Genomic DNA, 16,513 nt, shown 5'->3' on the forward strand with positions numbered 1-16,513 from the left:
GAAGGGGGCGGTGTCTTCGGCGGAAGCTTCTGGGTAGCAGGTGCCGGCGGTGGGGCCGGACAGGCGGCCCTTTCACTCCTTCCAGGCGGCGGGAATCCTCCCCAGCCCACCTCCTTCACTCCGATCCCTGCTTTTGGAGAGTGGGGTGGATCCCTAAAGTGACCCCCCGCCGAGCGGGTAAGGAGAAACGAAGACTCCCACTGCTCCCACCCGGGGGGTGGGTGGGGCTACTGAGGCTACGGTGGGCAGGAAGGAGGGCTGTGAGGAAGGACCCGGTATCCTGTTTTAGGCTGAAGCAGCAGCAACAACAACAAAAGATAAACAAAATCTAGGGATTTGTTGTTTTCTCAAAAGCCCTTCAAGTCTTTGCCTCTCCCAGTGACTTTTCTTAATTGCAAAGGGAGGGGTTGGGTATGTTGCGTGTGCTGCAGGGAGACCACGCACGCGTTTAGGAGGGGCAGGTAGCGACCTGCGTTCCCTCTGACCTGGGGCACGTGGGCACGTGGCTTCCCTTTCCTGAGCCTCCAAGTCCTTACCTGGGACGTGGGCCGAGGGTTAGGTGTGCTTCTGGTCCCGGGCCTGGCACACCTCAGGTTCCCAAGAGGAGGACATTATGTTGTGCAAGTGAAATGTGACCGTTGGGCCTGACAAGGTGCTGGGCTGGGGGGCAAATCTTCCCACCGCGAGTGGAGCTTGCAGTGCGGAGATTTAACCCTCCCCTCCATGTGGACTCAAAAATCAAAAGCCTTGAGGGTGGGGGGTCCCTAGTCTAGAGTCTGAAGCAGGGAGGACAGCCCTGGCCCAACACATCGGTGTCAGGGGTTGGATGTGAAGGCGCCCCGCAGGGCAGGAGGGCTGAGACCTTCCCTCCCCTCTGCCACCTCCCAGCCCGGAAATGGGAGCTTTCCTCACCACAGGAGCTTTCTCTTGAACTCTCCCCCACCACCCCCAAGCCTCACCTCCCGGAAATGGGCAGAGATCTGGCAGAGTTTGATAAATTGGCTTGTTCACCGACCTGCCAGGTGGGAAAAAAGAGCACCATTAAAGAGAACAGACTGAAGTTAAAGCGGCAAAGATAGATTTTAAAAAGCAAAACAAGCCCGGCCATCGTGGCTCAGTGGTTGAGCATCAACCTATGAACCAGGAGGTCATGGTTCAATTCCCCATCAGGGCACATGCCTGGGTTGCAGGCTGGATACCTAGTGTGGGGTGTGCAGGAGGCAACCGATCAATGATTCTCTCTCATCATTGATGTTTCTATCTCTCTCTCTCTCCCTCTTCTCTCTGAAATCAATAAAAAAAAAATTAAAACGAAAACAAAAAACTATTGCAATAGAGGAAGAGAGACTCAGTATAGAACTGGGCCTGATTCCCAACACAACCAGTAACAAGTGGGGATTTACAGCTGAGGAGCAAAGGGTAGGGCATTGGTGGATGGCAAATGACTAAGAGGAGACATCAAGCCTGGGGGGGATTCTGGCTGAAGGCCGAGGCGATCAGATATCACCCGGGGGCAGTGGGGTTCTAGAGGTTGACCAGATATGAAGGGTGAGGATTTCTCATTAAACTGACTTAGCAGGTTTCTTGCTAGAACTGGATCCTACAGAGAGTACAGGCATGGACGCTGCTGGGGAGAGGGCTTAGGGGCACCACTAAAGGCTGATCAAGCAAAGAATCCTTGCAGTCCCCCTCTTGTTCAAGGGAAGAACCGTTCTTTTTTTGCTCTGAACAACGTAAGTCCATGTCTCACTTGGTTGCCTTTGTTACCTTAGAACCAGCTGGACCATCTGTTGAGACTTGGTGACAGTGGATGATTGCTGTACTATACGACCCACAGGCCATGTAATGGGAGGGATACTTTGAAGATAAACGGAAAGACGAAGATTAAAGGCTGAACCGGCTTGTGTGCCCCAGCCTCGTAGACCTTCACGGACAGACTGGAAGAAGTCCGTGACCTGTTGCCCTTCCTCCGCGGTGATGCGTGCATTTCTCCGTTACGGCAAAGATGTCAGGTGGGTTGCAGGGGACAGAGGTGCGGCCGTCGCTTCCGATCACTGTGCAAGTGCCCCCTTCTGCAGCCAGGGTCCTGTGAAGGGCGATGCCATGATGGAGAACATGGAGCTCGGTTTCTCATAGTTGGGGAGTCACCAGGTCAAGGCCAGTGGTTAACCAGGGACAAGGTAGATTGCAAGGTCAACTGCCTAAGCAATGAATGTGGTTGTCCCCCCCCCCCCCTTATCTGTGATTTCACTTTCCATGGTTTCAGGTACCTGCGGTCAGTCGTGGTCTGAAAATATTAAGTGGAAAATTCCAGGAAGAAACAATGCATATGTGCCCTGGCCAGTTTGGCTCAGTGGTTAGAATGTTGGCCTGTGGACCGAGGGTCAAGGGCTCGGATGCAGGTTCCCCAGCCCCAGACAGCCAATCGATGTGTCTTTCTCACGTTGATGTTTCCCTCTCTCTCTCTCCCCCTCCTCCCTCCCTTCCACGCTCACTAGAAATCTATGGAAAAAATATCCTGGGGTGAGGATTAAAAAAACAAGGCGTATATTTTAAGTTGCCACCATTCTGAGTAGCGTGATAAAAATCTCGTGCCGTCCTGCTCTGTCTTGCTAGGGACGTGAATCATGCATGGGACATGATCCCAGGCTTGGGAACCACTTAGATTTCTTGGGTGGTGGGGGACGAGGCTGCTAATTTAGCATATTTATTAGCCTATCTATTTTCTCAGGCCTCATCTGAATTTTTTGTGTTATGTCCCTCAGGTTTCTTTTTATTTTAAAGGTTTTAAATTGATTTTTAGAGAGAGAGGAAAGGAGAGGGAGAGAGGAAAAAAACACACACAACATAGACGTGAGAGCAAAACATCTATTGGCTGCCTTCTGCACGAGATTGAGCCTGAAACCTGGCATGTGCCCTGACTGGGAATCAAACTGGCAACCTTTTGGTGCATGGGACAGTGCCCAACCAACTTAGCCACACTGGCCAGGGCTGTCCCTCAGTTTTAACTGTAGTGATCTGCTGGGGCAATAATAATGCCTCTAGAAATTCTGCTGTTTGGGGTCCATTTGTTACTGGGGTACCAGCTGCTGTCAAGAATCCTCCGTGTTTCTATAACATACCCAAACCAGGTACCAACCCAAAGGCACAGCGAATATCAGCGTGAATGTTAACCTTCCCTCTGCTCCTGTGCAAGCCGAGGAAGAGCCATGAATTCAGTGACGTGGGCTGATTTGGCATTGGGCAGGGTTCGGTATTCTAGAACTTCATGTTGGACTGTAACGGCATATCCAGCCTCCTTCGGGAGGTGAGAGTCATGGACGGGAAGAGGAAGGTCAACTTGGGAGAGGGGGTTTTCTGGTAAAGCTAGCCTAGGACAGAATAATGATCTGGTGTGAATAATACAGTTGTGGGGCGTCCCACCTGTGGGCAAAGGAGGCAGGGCTAAGACAGTGACAGTGATGTATGGTGATGGGAGAGGGAGAAAGGAGTCAGATTTCATAGGAGGTAAGTTGAGATGCAGAAAAGTGCTGTATATTTTATTAAGCGACGGGGTCTGCATAGCCTACGGAATGTGTATGCCAAGCGGGTGACCTAATAGTACATCAGAGGTAGCTTAGACAAGTGTGGTGGTTGCAGCCATGGCTCGCTGAGGGATATGCCTTGGCCTCTGGGTCAAAGGCCAAACTATAATATCCCAGGTGTCTTTGGTGTCCATTATGTTTCAGGGATAACATTCCAAGGGCATGACCCTCTGCTTCATGCACAAGCCAAAGGCAGGGAGTAACTGAGAAGTCCAAGGATGGGAGGTGAAAGAGGAGAGCCCTTGCCCGGCCGGCGTGGCTCAGAGGTTGAGCATCGACCTATGAACCTGGAGGTCACAGTTCGATTCCCGGTCGGGGCACATGCTCAGGTTGCGGGCTCGATCCCCAGTGTGGAGCCTGCAGGAGGCAGCTGATGGATGATTCTCTCTCATCATTGATGTTTCTATCTTTCTGTCCCTCTCCCTTCGTCTCCTGGGTCTGGGGATGCTTCCCTAGTCATTGTATAAATGAGTGAGTCAATCATGGAGAAATGAGGCATCCACATCAGACGCCACAAGACCTAAAACACTTCTCTGTTGTCATTTTCTGGGAGAAGAAAATGTTGAATTGTAGAGGCTCTGTCTGTGGAGACAGGTTACCTGCAGCTGAAATATCATGACCCAGATACAGAGAGAACAGTTGGAGATTGTATCTAGCCACCTTGTGGCCCTTTCTCACCACTGGCTTAGGAAGGTGTTCCGTGTCCGGAGGACTTGTCACGACTGTCAGAACAGAGAAGGAGGTCATCTGCATATTGGCTTACAGTGGAGTCTCCTGGGAACTTCAAGTCCTTCCAATTGGCAATTAGGGTGCGCAAGAAGGAAGGAGGAGGAGCCTCAGTCAATCCTTGGGGCATAACAGTCCTAGTATATTGTTGGTTATCCCAGGTGAAGGCAAACAAGTATTGGGATGCCGTACAAAGGGGGTCCTAAACCAGACGGAACACGAATAAGGACTGTGAAACGCTGGGTGTTGGAAGGGACATCCGACAGGATAGTGTTGGGATTAGGCGCCGAGGCAAATCTGGGTTTGACGACTTCACTGATAGATCGCAGATCTCGGACGAACGCATGCCCTTGCCTATTTGGTTTTTTGACAGCCAAACGGGGAGTATTGCATAGACTAGGAGTGGGGACCAGACGTGTTTTGTCTAACAAACCTTGGCTTATTGGGCAGAGTCAGTCCCTCAAGTCCTTCTGTCTTTGAATGACTCTGGGAAATCATGGGGGGGAGGGGCAAGCATTCTGGATGGAGGCAAAGGTCTAGGTCGCACTGTCTGATGGTGGTTATGACCCAGATCCGAGTAACGGCACTAAGAACTGTTAAAGAGAACCAGAGTTGACAGAAGTTAAAGTGGTAAAGATGGATTTTACTCAAAAAACTACTGCAGGAGAGAGAGAGAGAGAGAGAGAGAGAGAGAGAGAGAGAGAGAGAGAGAGAAACCATTGCAAAAGGGAGAGATTCCAGTGTAGAATGGGGTTCAATTCCAAATACAACCAGAACAAGTGGGGATTTCTCAACTAGGAGCAAATTGGGTGTGTGTGTGTGGGGGGGGCATTGATGAATGGGAACTCACCCAGAGGAGATGCGGTCAGGCCCAGAGGGATTCTGGCTGAAGGCAGGCCATCAGGGTGATCAGATCACGTGTGGGGGGTGGGGGCAGTGGGGATGGGGAGTTGGATCAGGTAACCAAGGGTGGGAGTTTCTTGCTAATCTGATCAGCAGGATTCTAGATGAAACTGGATTCTAGAAGGAAGTACATGCCTGGGCCTTGTGGGGTGGAGGGCTCAGGGGGGCCAGGCCGAAGTTTGGTCAAAGGCAGAATCGTTGTCAGCACCAGCAATGGGTGGACGTTACCTGGTGTTTGACAGAGGTTGCTTGGGGAAAGGAAGTCGGGGTTTGGAGAAAAGGTGGGGCAATTCCACCCCTTTCCACGGACAAACTTCTCTGTGGGGTTCCCTCCTTTGGGAAATGGATTTCTAAATTTTTTTTGCTCTGAAATTTCCTTTTGGGAAATGTACAGTAGACGTCAGACATGAACAACAGGGTCGTCCCAGTTTAACTGCACGCCTTGCCATCTTTCACACTATGTATTCCCAAGCAGCCAAATTATTTTCTTTTTAAGTTTGAATTTAGGGTGCTACCTAGTAAAGAGAGGTGCCTAGGAGCCATGCGCTTAGGGGCCTATGGTAAACCAGTTTGGTCATTGTTTCTCTCTTGGTGGGAGCTTCCTCTAGTATAAGTCCTATCTGAAGGCGCTGGCATCCCTGGGACCACACCTTGAAGTTCCCAGTGATGGGTTCTGGCTCCTACAGGTAGCTTGGGGCTCAAGGTGAGTTTGTCCATCCATCCATCACAGGGCTCTGTGGCTCTCCGGGGTCTGGCCAGCACCTAAGGCCTGAGGGGACCAGAGGGACCGTGAGGTGTGAACCCCAGCCCTTCAGTCAGCCAGCTCTAAGCATTATCCACATTTTACCGTATCGGTTCATCTAGACCAGCGGTTCTCAACCTGTGGGTCGTGACCCCTTTGGGGGTCGAACGACCCTTTCACAGGGGTCGCCTAAGACTATCGGAAAACACATATATAATTACATATTGTTTTTGTGATTAATCCCTATGCTTTCATGATGTTCAATTTGTAACAATGAAATTGGGGGTCACCACAACATGAGGGATTGTATTAAAGGGTCGCGGCATTAGGAAGGTTGAGAACCACTGATCTAGACCTTAGCCTCCCCCATCCCTTTCCCGTGGAGTCTTCTGAATTAAAGCCCAGACACGGCATTTCACAGCACACTCTCCTTCTGAGACCCTGGTGGTATGAGGGGGTGCCCGAACAGCTCTGGATTAGACACCGGGTTCTCGGGGTTCCTGCCCCGCACTGATTTACGGCTCCATCGGGTTCAGTCGCGAGCAAGTCGCTGCCCCTCGGTGGGGTTGTCTCCTCATTTGTAAAGGGAAGGTTCTGGTTCAGGGAGTGGCCAAGGCCCCTTGTTTGGTAAAGCAAAGGCACTGTGGATGGGAACCAGGCCCAGGGCCCCCACCCCCACCCCTGGCTGCCCCACCCTGCACCCCCCACAGGCCTCTCAGGCTCCGGGTACCACAAGACAAAGAATAAACAAACAAGGCGAGGTAATTTCCCTCGCCCTGGGAAGCAGAGCTCGGGTGGTCTGCTCTGCGGAGCGGTGTGGAGAGCCCAGAGTGCCAGGTGGAAGCGGGCCAACCAGGCGAGGGAGGATCCTCTCCCTGCCCCGCGGGGAACATCTGAGGACACCGAGGCCAGATGTGTTGATTTAGCACCCTCCCTGGGGTGATAACATCCCCATCTCCAGCTTGTCTTCACTCCACGCCAGCCTGGCCTGGGGCGGGCAGCCTGGCCTGGGGCGGGCAGCCTGCCTGGGGCGGACCAGCCGCTCTGGTCCTGCCCGAGCCTCCGGAGCATCGGAGCATCAGACACATCGCCTCTTAAGGAAGCGCCCCAGCGGCTTCTGCCCTGTCAGCGCGCACTCCAGGTCTGGGCGTCTGCCAAGCCCCTGCCGCCCGGCCCGGCCTCCGCCCCTCCCCCAGTGAATCTCCTACTTCCTTCCTCTATCACCACCTTCCATTCTCCATTGACGAGCCGGTTATTGATCTTGGCCCGTTTCTCAAAGTTGCCCCACGCTCATTCCATCCATACCCCATGCTCTAGCACCGCCCCCCCCCCCACAACACACACCAGGGCCAGTCCCCCCAGTTTGTGGATGGAGGTGCTAATCACACCCAGCCCCTCCCAGGAAGAGCAGGCACCCCCGACAGAGTCCCTGATGCGGAAAGTCAGGTGGTCTGTGCCCATGGAACCTGCCTGTGGGAGGCCGGCTTCCATCCTGAACCGGCAACCTGCAGGAAATGGGGTGGCTGAGCCGTACAGAGTTGGGGAGGGGGCTTCTGCTCGGTGCACCCTGCCTGTGCATCCCCTGCCCCCCATTGTGAGCATCCAGAGGCCCGGATGAGCCTGATTCACCCAGCTGCCCAGGTCAGGGCCTGGCACAGAGCAGGCATCAGTAACTGCTGACTGCATAGCACAGCCGGATTGCCGTGTTCCTTCCGTGCCAGGAGAGGCGCTTGGCTGCTGCTTCTCCATCTCTAGCGTGAGCTCAAAAGCCAGAACGGACTGACCAGTCAGAGTTGACTCAGCAGATCAGTGTGGTGGGGCCGGGGAACCAGGCACAGAACATGACTTCAGGGACCTTCGGCGCAGCGACTGGGACGCACAGGTGCAGGAGGCCTGGCCCCCATTCCCCACCTTCCCTCGGGCCTGACCAGGGCCGGATGGAGGCGAGGGTGGAGGCGGGGCCTGCCTCTGATTTCTCCCGTGACCTCGGGCTGGTCATTGAACCTGCTCTTCTATATAATGGAATAATCATTCCTCCCAGTTCATCTTTCAGGGGGCTTATTGGGAGGAACGGACGAGAAGGTCCCAGAAAGGGCTTTGCGATCGTTTTAGTATCTAAATGTCTATTCTTACACCGATGACGAATGGGGGTGGTGACCTCCAGCCTCATGCCCAGTCCTGGGCTCGGTGTGGCATGTGTGACCTCGCTGGTGTGCGGGCCTGGCAGGTGGGCGACCCCACCCCAACATTAACGTCTCTCGTGGCCACATTAGAAGTCGTAACGGACTTCCAGGGTCCCCCCAAACTGTGAAGCACCTGAAGAAGGTGAGGAGGGTGGGGGGTGGGTGGAGAAGAATCATCTTTTCACATAGTTAGATAGAAGCAACCCAAAATACAAACTGTAATTTTTATTTGTTAAACATAATTTAAAACTGTAACATGAAAATATCTCCTTATCCATCACTGGAAATCCAGATGGCCACCCGAGGACCGGTCCTTTGCTCTCGTGAGGGCTGGGAGAATAAAACCCCTGTGCAGCCCCTGGCCCGTTGTCCGTGTCCCCGTAGCGGGCCCGCAGGTCGCTGGAGGCCAGAGAGCGAGCCCTGGATGGGGGAGGCGCCTCGGCCTCTTTGGGAAAAGCTGCTGGGAAACCAGAGGTCACAGCAGAGCGTTGGAGGCCTGGCTGGAAGCCGCCAGCGAGGCCAAAATGAAACATCTGCTGGAGCCTCCCCAGGCACCTGGCTGGGGCGAGTGGGAGGAAGGAATGGAGAAAACTGATGCTGAACCTCAAATTAGCACCCTGTGCCTTGGCCCCGACATGGCCTTCGCTGGCGTAGGAGGGGCTGGGACTAGCCATAAAGGGACAGGCTTCAGCGAGGGAGAGTGACAGACCCCTTGAAGGACCCTACGTCCTGGCTTGAGCAGGGTTGAGCCAGGACACATGGTTTTGAAAAGGCTGGTCTGAAGCCAAGGGCATCGCAGTGCAAACAGCTGAGGGAGCCGTGGGGTGTGTGTGTGTGTGGAGTGGGGGGTGGGGAGGGGCCATTTGTTGGCGGGACTACAGTGGGGATTCTGGCCGAGTATGGGTGGGCTCACGGGGTGACCCCATTTTTATCTATATTTTTGCATAAGAACCACAGATCTAGAACTAGGGAGCCCGGTCTGCCCTCTACTGGTGGTTTTTGGGAACGACCACAACACAGCAGCACTGGACCTGCAACCCAAAAGGGCCGGGAGAGGACCAGGCCCGGGGACCACCAGGCCTCCCAGGCCGGTTTGCGCAGCCTCCTCCACCTCTGCCTGGCCTGCGGTGGGACCTGGGACGAGGAGGGCCTCTGGCGCTCACTTCAAAGGCATCGAGAAGAACTTGTTCCCGGACTTGCAGCGGACCTGCTCGGCGTGCACGCGCAGCAGCATCTCCGAGTCCTCGAACTCGTCCACAATTTCCTACAGCCGGGAGCCAGGAGGGGACAGTCACTTTAGGGGACTCAGGACCGGAGGGTGCTGCAAACAAACAGCTTTCTGAGGTCCTTCACAGGTGGTGGTGAAGGGAGACCCCAGGCCACACAGACCCCAGGCCCTATCAGCTCCACAATCTTGTGAGGTCGACCCTACCATCCCAACTTTGCAGAGGAGGGAGTGGCTGCCCAGAGCCCTGCAGTACAGAATCCAATAAAACCAGGATGGGCACCGGGGTCTGCTGGAGCCCCCAGCAAGCTCTTTGCCACCTCCATCCAGCACGATCGGGCCAAGAGCAGGGGCGGCTGCTTGATGCAGGCCCATGGCTGCACCTATCACGCAGGTTTTGTTGGGCTTGCAAAATGTTTTTGAAAAACATACAAATTGGTTGCCAACATTAGGAACTAGGGAGATGATCCATAAAAATCTGGGTTTCTGGCGTCTCTGGAAAAACGGGAGTGGTAGCAGCACGAGGCCACATTGCTGCACGGCAACACTCCCACCGCCTCCCTGACCTGAGGAGGCGAGTCGGCAGCTCGACGGACGGACCGACGGGAGAGGGAACTGTTTCACCTCCTCATCACAATACGAGAAAGGCCACGAAGGTGGATGTTCCTTACACCCGGCACGTTTCACTCATTTCCAACACCTGCCGGGCCCCTGTGGACATCCCGGCCTCTGACCTCCGGGCAAGGGGCTAGAACTTCAGGGAAGGCCCGCAGCGCCTCTTGGATTCGTGTTCTGGGGCCGCGCACAGGTCCCGAGGGAGCTTGTTAAAACTCGGGTCTGGCCAAAACCGGTTTGGCTCAGTGGATAGAGCGTCGGCCTGCGGACTGAAAGGTCCCGGGTTCGATTCCGGTCAAGGGCATGTACCTGGGTTGCGGGCACATCCCCAGTGGGAGATGTGCAGGAGGCAGCTGGTCGATGTTTCTCTCTCATCGATGTTTCTAACTCTCTATCTCTCTCCCTTCCTCTAAAAAAAAAAAAAAAAAAAAAAACTCGGGTCTGATGCTCAGGTCTGGGCTGGGGCCTCAGAGTCTGCAGTGCTAACAAGCTCCGGGGTGACGCTGCTGCTGCTGCTGCTGCTGGGCCAGGGCTGCAGTTTCAGGAGCAAGCTCAGGCGGCGGGTCTCCTGCCACACCAGCGATTTCCCAGGATTCAGGGCTGCGCACCTCACCCCCAGGGCCAATCAGCACCTCCCACTTCCCGACACCCCTCACTCTGGAGTTCAGCACCCCCGGGGCTCCTGCTCTGAGAACTCACCTGCAGCTCCCTCAGGCACTGGCCTTCCAGCTGGAGACGAGCATCACCCACGCACCAGGCCAGGCTGATGTGGAAGGAAGGGTCCTGCGGGGGAAGGGCAGGGAGGCGGGCGGTCACCAGGTGCCAAGGCCGGCCCGGGTATCACAGCAGATCCCTGACATGGCATCTCCGACTGCTCCACAGGAGAGACCCTCAGTGCTGATCCGAGTTGGTCCCAAGAACCCTCTACAGGTAAACAACATAGCCCTGGACCGAACTGTGTTCCCCCGGGTTCCTATGCTGAAGCCCTACCCTCCAATAGGATGGTACTTGGAGGTGGGGTCGTTGGGAGATAATTAGCCATGAGGGTGGGGCCCTCATGATGGGATACGCGCCCTACAAGAAGAGACACCTGAGAGCTTGCTTCCCCTCTCTCTCCACCATGTGAGGACACAGTGAGAAGATGACTGTCTACAAACAAGGAAGAGAGGCCTCACCAACACTGACCACGCGGACACCTTGATCTTGGACGTCTAGGCCCCTCAGCTGGGAGGAAATAAATGTCGGTGTTTAAGTCGCCCAGCGCACGGTATTTTGTCGTGGCAGCCCGAGCGGAGACAGTCCTATTCGCAGAGACTTTCCTTTGCTTATGGGGCGAGTCATTGAATCTGGGACGCAAGAGAGAACCCAGGCTCTGAGCCTGTGTCCTGATCTAAAACGTTTCGACAGATGACACACTTTTTAAGGTGAGATGAACAAAAATCAAAGTGTCCAAAACGATGAAGAAACAACCATTGTCTCCACTCAGGTTCACACTTGCCTATTTCAGCATGATTTGAAAAGAAGATATTAAGCAAAACCAGCGGCCCTTTAAAGCCCTGATAGTTAGCTTGGAGTTTGAGAACCCCTGGAGACCATGGGGTGCAGGAAGGTATATGAAGCTGTACCCTTTGGGGTGTCAAAACTGAGGAAAACTGCTTCTTACAAAAATATAAAAATAAACATAAAAAACTATGGAGTAGAAGGCATAACTCTTGTGCATATTTAAGATGCATAAAAAAAGAATTCTAAGGAATGTTGGCCTTCGGATGGGCTGCACCTGACCACATCGCAGACCCTTCAGCTTCCAGGGGGGCGTGTCCTCTGAAGGCTGGTGCTGGGGACACCTGACGGAAAGTTCTGGAGGGCTCTTCAGTTTGCCTCTAACCGGGGCGGGTTTTACTCGAGTAGAAGAAGGGGCCGCCGGAGAGGAAAAGACCCCGTGGGCTACCTTGTAGAAAGTGGTGAGGTCAAACTCCTCCATGACTCTGTCCACCTCTGAAACCAGGTCCAGGAACTGGGCGTGGCCAGAGGTGACCTCCAGCCCAACAAAGGTCCTGGGGGGAGACACAAGTGGAGACCACAGGGGCATGAGATGCAGCCACTGAGAACGGGAGCATCTGTGACGGGGTGGAGGCCGTGATAGATGGATGGCCGAGCAGGCTGGACCATGAGTGCTCGCTCACCGTCTCCTGTTCATCCTCCCTCCTCCGGCTGGAAACCTTCCTGCCCCCGGGCTAACCACACGCCTCCCTTCCTCCCCAGGGTCTGATAACACTGACAGGAGTGCTTTCGCCGGCCACTGCCAAGTCTGCAGACCCCGAAGCCCCTGTACTCATCTCTCCATCGTCACTTCGGAGTCTGCCCCTTTCTCGAGGACTTGGCTCCGTGGCACCGGCTACCCTCCCCTCAGCACTCAGACACGTCCTCTTTTATTTTTTAATCCTCACCCGAGGATATTTCCCCCACTCAATTTTAGAGAGAGTGGGAGAGACACATCAATTGGTTGCCTCCCACATGCACCCCAACTGGCCTGGGGGCGGGGATCGGACCCACAACCAAGGTACATGCCCTTGACCGGGAATCAAACCCAAGACCCTCCGGTGCACGGGCCGATGCTCTAACCACTGAGCACACCGGCCAGGGCCATCAAAAACTCGTTTGGCTCATCTGAGCCTCACAAGTGTCCAGTGATGAACGGATCAAGGACAGGCGTGTGACGTGGAAACAGAAGGTCACAGAGCTGGAGATGTGAGCTAAGTGTTAAATTGGGGGCAGAGCTGGGCAGGAACTCAGGTTTTCTTCTGGCCGTAGGCTTTTTGCAGTACACCAAGATGTTTACCTCTGCCCCTCCTCCTACAACCCTCTGTTATTTCTCTTAATGAAAGAAAGGCTCAGATTTGGGAACAATCGCCTTTGTAGTCATAGAGTCGGTTAAAACACAAGCAAATGGAAAACTGCGACAGACAAGGCCAGAAACCAAGCACACCCCCCCCCCCAATCTTTATTCTAGAGAATCTTCTGGAAATGATGGGGCCTAGTGGGGAAGACCCACCTGGTTTTCTCTTCATTGGTATAAATCTTTACCCGGTCGGCTGTAAAGCAGAATCTGAAATTTAGAAGAAAAGACCACATTTCAGGAAGAATGAGGAAAAAGAATCAGAAAAAAGTAGTTTATGGTAAAAAAAAAAAAATAGCACTTTGAAAATATAGTGAACTCATGGCGCACTAGTATTGTCCCCCTATCATACAGGCGGTGAATTGAACCCTAACATATTAGAGCTGGACAAGACCTTAAATAATCACCCAGTTCAAGTGACATCTAGTTCCATCCAGGTGCCAGCAAAATTTCTACTTTAGGAATAGCCAGTCATTCCATTAAATGGTTTGAGACCATCTCAACTTCCCGACGGGAACCAAGAGAGTCTTACTCGTCAAGTAGGTGGTAATAGATCACAGAAGGGATCATGTGTTCCTTGTATATTTAAAAAAAGACAATTCTGATCTCACCTAAGCAATGACCAGAACAGTCCCTGTGTGCCAGGCACTATAATGATGCCCATTTCACAGACGAGAAAACTGAGGGGGTTGGATGTGGTGAGCCACACTTTGAGCCTCAGTGTGCCTGATTCCAAAGTCCTTGCTCTCCTCTCGGATGCCTAGTGGTTTGGGTATAAAATTGGGGCAGAAACTCGCTCCCACCACTCAGATCAGTTACACAGGGACCGTCTGCTTCTTCTAGAACCAACACCAGAGGACCCAGGGATGATCTCGGGGCTATCTCTGGCCTGCGCACTCACTCACTCACTATATGTCCAGGGGATGCCTACAGTGAGCAGAGCGCCTGGAAACGGGGGAGTTCTGAGAGAAGCCGCACTCCTGGGCTTGTAGTGGTTCTCAACCTGTGGGTCACGACCCCTGAAAATACATCCTGCATATCAGATATTTACATTACGATTCATAACAGTAGCAAAATTACAGTTATGAAGTAGCAACGAAAATAATTTTATGGTTGGGGGTCATCACAACATGAGGAACTGTATTAAAGGGAGGGGGGAGTTCCGAGAGAAGCCGCACTCCTGGGCTTGTAGTGGTTCTCAACCTGTGGGTCGCGACCCCTGAAAATACATCCTGCATATCAGATATTTACATTACGATTCATAACAGTAGCAAAATTACAGTTATGAAGTAGCAACGAAAATAATTTTATGGTTGGGGGTCATCACAACATGAGGAACTGTATTAAAGGGTCACGGCATTAGGGAGGTTGAGAACCACTGGCTTAGAGGAACTTGGGCTCCGAAGGGACATGGGAAGGCCTGGGTATGAGGAGTGAAATGAGCTCTAGGGTGTAAACAGCCATGGGATGGGTGGTCCTTGGGATTGCCCCCTGAGGGATTCTGGGGGAAACGCCAACCGGGAGAGCAGTGAAGGAGCAGGACTGCGATCTGGCCAAGTCTAGGAGAAAAGGCATTCCTGGCAGGCCGATGTATGAAACAGTTACGTTTTTTAAAAAGTCCTAGAACGGCAGATACGACGAGAAGTGGGGTCCAGTTCCGATGCTTCGCCGGGTGCCATGATAAGGGCACCCCAGATCTCATGTCACTCTCCCAAGTCCCCTCTGAGCAGCCACCACCACGCCCATGACCTGCACACAGACAAGGACACGAAGGCTCCAGAGCTTACGTTGGGGGCCGAGCTCACACAGGATGAGGTGCAGACGTTTGGCCTGCTGGCTGGGGTGACACACCCCACACCTCCATGCCCCAGGAGGTTCAGGACAGGAAGAGGAGCCTGGGAGGGGAGGGAGGGGAGAGGCAGGGGGGCGCTGGGCACTCACCTCTGGCGGGAGGCCAGGCGCTCTTTCAGGGCCTGCACGAAGGGGAGGATCCAGTGGTGCCGCAGGACCACGCTCTGGGACAGGCTGAGGTGGAAGGCCTCCATCCTCACCAGCCGGGGCACGCAGGTCTGGGCGTGGGGCAGCAACGCATCAAGCAGGTCCGGGAACTCCTCCCTGGCTTCATCTGGAGGGCACAGTGCAGAGGGTGGGCCGTCCTCTTAGCCAGGGGGGCCCGGCTGAGTGAAGGAGCCCAGAAGGCAAAGGCCCTTGTCACTCTGGCTTTTAGGAGAAAATTACCATGACAGCAGCCTGTGTCTATGTATTTTAATGATATTTCAGCCCGGCCGGTGTGGCTCAGCGGTTGAGCGTCGACCTGTGAACCGGGGGTGGCATGGGGGAGGGACGTGTTTGTCTGTCATGGTTCGATTCCGGGTCAGGGCACATGTACGGGTTGTGGGCTTGATCCCCAGTAGGGGGAGTGCAGGAGGCAGCCGATTAATGATTCTCTCGCATTGTTGATGTTTCTATCTCTCTCTCCCTCTCCCTTCCTCTCTGAAATCAATTTAAAAATATATATATATTTTAAAAATCTAAAAAAAAAAACCAACAAGAGGCACCTATGGGTCTCAGCCACGTGTCTTTCACGCATTACTCACACGGGACGTAGACATGGGTGGCCCAGTTGCCCCGTTCGTGGGGGAAGGTGCGTACCCGGCCCCCATGCTTTGCACTGTCATCCTCAGGGACCTCTTCGGTGCCTGCGAACATATGCAGCACACTGTCCGGCACTGGCAACCTCTGGCTGGGAAGGGGGCTCTGGACACTGCAAGAGAGAAAAAGAAAAAGAAAATGAGCACTTGTGTCCTCCGAGCACCCTCTACCTCCGTACAGGGGGACCGTGCATCTGTTTCCACCAGGTGCTGCAAGCCGCGTCTAGACAGCTGCAAAGCTCTCCCCCCAGGATTGTCTCACTGGGGTCTCCCAGCGACTCAGAGTCAGACCTCAGCAGGGAGCAGGCAGCAATGTTTGGATCAGACTGAGCTGGAGCAGCACTGCCCAGCTCTGCGGTCTTGGCCAGCCCTGTGCCCTCTGGGGGACTCAGTTTCCTCTTCTGTAAAGCGTACTTCGACCCGATGGCGCCATTGGAGCTGCTGCTGGAAAAGCGCTCAGCGGCACCAGGCCTGGCCCCTCAGAGCCGAGGCTCCGCTGGTTCTGCTCACTGCTGGGTCCCCAGTCCCAGCCTGGCGCCGAGCGGGTGCTCAATGAATCTTTACTGAATGAATGAAAACAACTCTCCACGCTTTAGCTCTTATTACTCTGCAACTGTGTTAAACGAGGAAACAGACCTAGGGCGGTGCAGGGATGGGCGCCAGGAGATGGTCAGCCAGTGGCAGAGGCTGACCCCAACCCAGGCTTCTTGCCTCAACCTGGGTCTAGTCGGGAGTGGGGGGGCATTCTGGGGCTTTGTCCAGGGGTGTCTCCTGGAATCTCCATTTCCCCCGCCCCCCCTTCCTCCCCCCCCCCATCCCCTGCCCCTTCTCCTTCCCTGCCCAGCCGCTTCTAACTGGGATCTCCCACCCTCCCCTCGGGGGCTCACGTGAACCCCGCAACCTCCCCAGAAAGACTTCTTTGCTCCTCACCGAGGGCGGCATCCAGCCCCCGGCCTGGCCGGACCCCTGGCCGCGGCCTCGGCCTCAT

At 54.2% G+C, this 16,513-nt stretch overlaps 1 protein-coding gene across 1 annotated transcript; it reads right to left on the reverse strand.

Annotated features, from left to right (window-relative positions):
- Positions 1–8,345: 8,345 nt before the first annotated feature.
- USB1 (U6 snRNA biogenesis 1) lies at positions 8,346–16,511 on the reverse strand (the record flags this gene model as incomplete). Its single annotated transcript, XM_014545517.1, has 8 exons — positions 8,346–8,598; positions 9,302–9,402; positions 10,678–10,761; positions 11,927–12,032; positions 13,031–13,084; positions 14,816–14,999; positions 15,472–15,638; positions 16,456–16,511. Coding segments are annotated over 8 exons (942 nt in total), but the record flags the coding sequence as incomplete, so codon positions are not given.
- Positions 16,512–16,513: the final 2 nt, after the last annotated feature.

This window comes from Myotis brandtii, unplaced genomic scaffold, assembly GCF_000412655.1.
Source record: "Myotis brandtii unplaced genomic scaffold, ASM41265v1 scaffold411, whole genome shotgun sequence".
Classification (NCBI taxonomy): Eukaryota; Metazoa; Chordata; class Mammalia; order Chiroptera; family Vespertilionidae; genus Myotis; species Myotis brandtii.